Source organism: Salmo salar, chromosome ssa22 (assembly GCF_905237065.1).
Source record: "Salmo salar chromosome ssa22, Ssal_v3.1, whole genome shotgun sequence".
Taxonomy (NCBI): Eukaryota; Metazoa; Chordata; class Actinopteri; order Salmoniformes; family Salmonidae; genus Salmo; species Salmo salar.
The window spans coordinates 38,773,186-38,780,192 of record NC_059463.1 but is presented as its reverse complement, the minus strand read 5'-3'; the positions used below and the strand labels follow the sequence as shown (position 1 = coordinate 38,780,192).

Here is a 7,007-nt window from a genome sequence, read left to right as displayed (position 1 = left end):
CGTTGTATACATAATGAACTATACATCTTAACATCGAGGAAAAAAAGGAAAAAAAAGAGTAAGAAATAAACCACGGAACAGAATGAACAAGCGGGTTGAAGAGGTTACACAAAAGTGTCTGCTTTACAAGCTTCAATCCCAAATGGCACCCTATTTCCCTGTGTAGTGCCCTGTATAGAGACTAGAGTGCCATTTGGGATACATCTCAATAGTCTCCTTCTTATTGGTGGTTAGAGCCTTGAAACATCCTGCCACCTGCTGTGGGCCACAGACAGAGAACAGAGAAGGATCAGGCTTAGACACATCAGACCAACTACTCAACTACTACTCAGTCAGAAAGGTAATCATAAGTAAGTTAATGCTGTAAGCAAAAGTAAGTTAGAATCATAGACTGAATTAGCTGATTCATTGATTAATTGGGATAATCAATGAAATACGGTGCAGTTAGTTGAGATGGCCGACTATGTCAATAAACAGGTTATTGAATTAAACAAGGTTATTGGAGAAAACGAGAACAGAGCAACGAGGAGAGTAAAGACTGAGACCCATCTCTCAGGTAAGAACAAATAATTTCTCTCTCTCACACACACTGACACACACACATACCACATAAGCAACACTTTTTTATGGTTCAGTTGGTACGAGCATGGGGTTCAAAACCTGCTGGGGTCACATACACTAAAATGTATGCATTCAATGTATTTATTTGGAACTCTTTGGAACTATTTAAATACGATCAATTTAAATAACCTTTTAAAACAACAATGAAGTGGACACACTACCACTGTTTTTGGTAAACAGCTGAGGGATGGGGCTGGAGAAATGTAACCACTCTCAAATTCATAGACAGAGCTATGTGTGCAAGGACTGAACATCCATAAGATCAAAATGATAGTTTTAACCATTTGAGGCTATAAAGTGTTAGTTTACAATCCATTGTTAACAGTTCCATCGTAAAAGAAGCTTATAGTTTGGGTTCTGATGGGTTAGACAGTTCTAAGCTCATGAGGCATAAATAATTTACATTATTCAAAATTATATATATATAATATGTGTCGCATACAAATACACATTAGCATATGCTATTGAGGGTGTAGTGAAATGCTTGTGGTCCTAGCTCCAACAGTGCAGTAATACTGTATCTAACAATACACAACAATATGTACAATTCTAAAAGTAAAATAATGGAATTAAAAAATATAGAAATATTAGAACGAGTAATGTCGGAGTCCGGAGTATAAATATATGATGTGATGTATAGACATTATGGACAGTATGTGGATAGAAAATATAGTATATCTGAAAAATACGTAGCATAGAATAGTATATGTACAGCAATAGTTGAATAGGATGGCCTTGACTAGAATACAGTATATACATATGAAATGGGTAAAACAGTACGAAAACATTATTAAAGTATCCAGTGTTCCATTATTAAAGTGACAAGTGTTCCATGTCTATGTACATAGGGCAGCAGGCTCTAAGGTGCATGGTTGAGTATCCGGGTGGTGAAAGTGACTAAGTTCAGGGCAGGGTACTGGGTGGAGGCCGGCTAGTGATGGCTATTTAACAGTTTCAGTCTCTCGCTCCCAGCACCTGTACTGACTTTGCCTTCTGGATGATAGCAGGGTTAACAGGCCGTGGTTCAGGTGAATGAGGTCTTTGATGAAGTTCTTGGACTTCCTGTGACACCACGTGCTGCAGATGTCCTGGAGGACAGGCAGTGTGCCCCAGGTGATGCGTTGGGCAGACCTCACCACCCTCTGGAAAGACATGATGCGGTTGCAGACGGTGCAGTGATACAGCCCGGCAGGATGCTCTCAATGGTGCATCTGTAAAAGTTTGTGAAGGTCTTAGTGGCCGAGCTGAATTTCCATTGAGCCTTCTTCACCACACTGTCTGTGTGGATGGACCATTTCAGATTGCTCTATTATGGACAGTGCAATTGCTGTATCAGGCGGTGATATAGTTTCTCTCAATGGTGCATCTGTAGAAGTTTGTGAAATTCTTAGGGGCCAAGACACATTTCTTTACCACCGGTCACTGTTGTGACTTCTTCACCACACTACCTGTATGGATGGACCATTTCAGGTTGTCAGTGATGTGCACGCTGAGAAAGTCATGGGTGAACAGGGAGTACAAGAGGGGGCTGAGCAAGCACCCTTGTGGGGCCCATGTGTTGGGGATCAGCGTAGTAGAGGTGTTATTGCTTAGCTTCACTAACTGGGGGTGGCCGATCAGGAAGTCCAGGACCCAGTTGCACAGAGCAAGGTTCAGACCCAAGGCGCCAAGCTTAATGATGAGCTTGGAGGGTACTATAGTGTTTAAGGCTGAGCTGTAGACAATGAACAGCATTATTACATAGATATTCCTCTTGTCCAGAACGGATAGGGCAGTGTGCAGTGCGATGGCGATTGCATTATCCATGGATCTATTGGGGCGGTATGCAAATTCCAGTGGGTCTAGGATGTCAGGTAAGGTGGAGGTGATTTGATCCTTAATTAGCCTCTCAAAGCCCTTCATGATGACAGAAGTGAGTGCTACGGGGCGATAGTTAACACGCTTAAATGTCTTACTCGCATCGACTATGGAGAACGAGAACTCACAGTCCTCAGGGAATCAATAGGTAAATATCATTAATTTAAAAGTGAAAAAAAATGGATGTAGCAATCGCAGATTGACCCTGTAAATCACGCTACAGCTATATTGTGTAATTTCTTCATACATTAGCTTCCTGTTTATCCCATTTGAGATGACTGCACTCTTGAGCAAACTGTTGCTGCCAACCCTCAATCGGGGGAAAACCAATGACGCAATGGAAATGTTTGGTTGTCAGAATTTGTATTATAATCGTTAGTGATGTGGGATGATGTGTGTTCTGTTTTAATTATATTGATTAGTGATGTAGAATGATGGTGTGCATGTGTGTCCGTGTGTTCCTCTGCAGATGGAAGAACAAGACTCTACAAGCTGGCTGCTGTGTGTTTTGGGATGATGTGTATTCTACAAGTCATTCTCAACATCTCCCTAAAGCTAGCTTTCTGTGAGTGAGTCAGTATCCTAAATTACACAATATCAGCGCTCTTCCATTTATAGTACATTACTTTTGACCAGGGCCCACAGGACTCGGGTCAAAAGTAGTGCAATACATAGAGTATAGGATGCCATTTGGGACCCTTTTCCATGTATAGTGCATTCATTTTAACCAGTACCCATAGTGCAGGTATACAGTGGCTTGCGAAAGTATTCACCCCCCTTGGCATTTTTCCTATTTTGTTGCCTTACACCTTACAACCTGGAATTAAAATAGATGTTTGGGGGGTTTGTATCATTTGATTTACACATCATGTAAACCGCTTTGAAGATGCAAAATATTATTTATTGTGAAACAAACAAGAAATAAGACAAAACAAACAGAACTTGAGCGTGCATAACTATTCACCCCCCAAACAAGTAATCTTTTTAAATTTCACTTCACCAATTTGGACTATTTTGTATATGTCCATTACATGAAATCCAAATAAAAATCTATTTGAAGTACAGGTTGTAGTGCAACAAAATAGGAAAAATGCCAAGGGGGTAAATACTTTTGCAAGGCATTGTATATGTATTTTACTATATTACTATAGTTCTATACTCACAAAGCAAGGATCACAATTCAGACAAGACTTGATGTTACATAGCTTGTGGGACCAGTAGTTTGTCAATAATGTTGACACACAAAAAAAGAATGTCGACATCATCCATAGATAATTGAGTGACTACTGTAACTCGTGCCCTTGGCCTTGTGTACGTCACTGAACATGGTGTACAATGCATTACTGTACTGTAAAATACATAGGGTGCCATTTGGGATGCATCCCAGGAGCTTCTCTTTTTCTTTATTTCTTTCTCCGATGAAGAGTTGGAGGACCAGCATGGCTGGAGGGAGTTTCCACCATATTCCTCACACCATTTCAATCCATGAGGGGGAGTGTACACGTTGGGATAAGGGTGGTGAATCGGAATTTAGCCCGTCAGTTAACTACACCCCGTCAGTTAACTACTCCCCTCAGTTAATTACAATGTTAGAATGTGTTGTTCAATACATGTAACATATATTTCTCCAACAAAGTTAAACAGGGGTAAACCTGTCCTGAAGGAAATCTGTCCTAGAAATCTTGCCCTTTTTCCAAATGTGTGCAATTGTACAGTTCCCTTCATGGATTTTAAAGGAAATGACTGGTACATGGGAATTCCCTCGTGTCCATCCCTACACCAAGCCAATGCTTTTAGATTTGTGGGATGTAGTGGACAAGTGCACACTTCAGGAGAATGGAGAGATTATTGGGACGCAGCCCAGATCTGAATAGTTTAAAACCAATATGGTGGACGCTGTGTGTGTGCTGTCTGTACTGTAGGTACCGGAAGAGTGGTGGAAGAGAGGGACATGGCGGTCCCAACGAGGACTGTGTTGGGGTGTGCTGAAGGATGGAGTCTGTCGGGATCCAGCTGTTACTTCCTGTCTACTGAGAGGAAAATCTGGGAGGAGAGCAGACAGGACTGTCTGGAGAGAGGAGCAGACCTGGTGGTCGTAAACAGCAGAAATGAACAGGTGAGAGAGAGAAAGAGAGAGAGAGAGAGAGAGAGAGAGAGATTCACACGCTTATGAATCAGGTAAATAATTAATACTCACATGTAATTGACATCTATATTTTTCTCAACAACAGAAATTCCTCACTGAATTAAACAGGAATATTAATGGTGTCTGGATCGGTCTGACTGATAGAGAGACAGAGGGGACCTGGAAATGGGTGGATGGTACACCACTGACCACAAGGTGAGAGATAATAATCTGGTTATATGACTAACCATTTTAAGTAGAACAACATCTGGGTATGACTTAGAATGTTTACCACAGTGTCTGACTGTCTGGTTCTCTGTGTTTTCCTTGCAGGTACTGGGGGCAAAACCAGCCTGATAATGGTGCTGTTTTTGTAGTATACATAGGAGAGGAGGACTGTGTTGAGATTAATTATGGGAATCTTGACCCTGTAAATAAATGGAATGACATAGCATGTAACTTACAATTTAACTGGATTTGTGAAAGGGTGATATAACAATAGCTTATTATGTACAGTAGCATTGCATGTAGGTCTTTCTCTCTATATATATGGTTAGGCATAAGATTAGCAGTGTGGTTAGGTTTACAATCAGATTTGAAGAAGATACATTTTAGAAATAGGCAGCGTTTCTGACTTTGCAATTAGGCCAGATAGTGACAACTGAGAAATATTGGTATTACAGACGTGACTATGGGCTCTTTCTCAACTCACCTTTCCTCGATTCCTCCTCACATCCTCTCTCCTCATCTCCTCAAAACACATTGGAGAATACAATCCAAGGGGAGGGACCTTGGGCCTCCTCTTATAGAGTTGAGGGTGAGGAGAGGAGATTAAATTAAATGTAAAAAACGTGGAGTAGACGTTGAATTTATGTCTGTGCCCAGTGGGACTGTACTCTGTAAAATGCTTGTATTAATTGATTTTATTAGGAACGTGTCATTCCATAGGCTTAGGCACTGAAAGTAAAGTAATAAAGGAGCAATGTCCTAGCAGGTGTACCAGCTTCATGCTTGAATGTGATTGGTTCGTTAAAATGGTGTGACCTGAACACAGAGGGTAGAACAGTAATACAAAAAGTACTACAAGAGTAAAATGTAAAAAGAGGACACAGATACATACCGCACGCCGAACGCAGGTACGTACACAAGCATGCAGGCAAGCACACACTTACACATACACACAAGTGTGAAGTTCAGCATACAGTAGATATTACCATTAGGAGTCAGTTAGAAAGGTAATCATACAGTAGATAGGAGTCAGTTAGAAAGGTAATCGTACAGTTAGTTAAGATGGATGACTACATCAATGACCAGGCTGTTGAAGAAAATGAGGCTATTGAAGAAAACGAGAACAGAGCAATGAGGAGAGTGAAGACTGAGATCCCTTGCTTAGAGTTTTCTTAGTTCTTACCTATCACACACACACACCTTGACAAATACTTACATAAACACCTGACATAAAAGCACAAAATAAATGCTCATACCAAGTACCAGTAAAAAAGATATATATATATTTTACCTTTAGATATGCAAATAGATGTATGTTTTAAGTGTATTAGGAGGTATTAAAGGGGCAATCTGCAGTTCAAATATAAACAAAGCAGGTCAGCACACCTGTCATAATTGTTGCCGTGTTGAAGGGAGGACCAATACGCAGCAGGAATGTGGATGCTCATCTTTTAATTAGATATAATGAAGCATACACAAAAACCAAGAACGACAACAGACAGTTTCACAGGCTAAAGTAATAATACTTAGCAGTGCATATTGTAACTACCCACAAATGACAAACCAAACACACACCTACTTATAGGACTCCAAATCAGAGGCAACTAGAAACACCTGCCTCCAATTGAGAGTCCAGCACCCAAACCTACACATAGAAAAACTAACCTAGAACATACTAATTCAGAAACATACACCCAAAACCCAGGAACACATAAATAACACACCCCTCTAAACCACACACAAAAAAAACCCACCATACAAAACAAACATACCTCTGCCACGCCCTGACCAAATATAATACAAATAATACCTAAATACGGGTCAGGACGTGACACCACCAACCATGTCGAGGCTATACTGTGTTTGTTTACAATTACAACTGAGTTTAAAAAAAACTTCTGTTTTTTTTTTACGACTGTTGAACTAAGTTCATGAGGCATTTATACATTATACAGTGGCTTGAAAAATAATTAACCCCCTTGGCATTTTTCCTATTTTGTTGCCTTACAACCTGGAATTAAAATGGATGCTTTGGAGGGTTTGTATCATTTGATTTACACAACATGCCTACCACTTTGAAGATGCAAAATATTTTTTATTGTGAAACTAACAAGAAATAAGACAAAAAAAATGAAAACTTGAGCGTGCATAACTATTCACCCCCCCCCCCCCCAAG

The 7,007-nt window shown here is 40.3% G+C and overlaps 1 protein-coding gene across 1 annotated transcript; it reads left to right on the top strand.

The window, feature by feature from the left end:
* Positions 1 to 269: 269 nt before the first annotated feature.
* On the top strand, positions 270 to 5,591 carry c209d (CD209 antigen-like protein D). Its single transcript, NM_001141046.2, is given in 5 exon segments — positions 270 to 556; positions 2,948 to 3,043; positions 4,401 to 4,594; positions 4,710 to 4,819; positions 4,937 to 5,591. Coding segments are annotated over 5 exon segments (666 nt in total). The 5' UTR covers positions 270 to 453; the 3' UTR covers positions 5,100 to 5,591.
* The last annotated feature ends 1,416 nt before the right edge of the window (positions 5,592 to 7,007 follow it).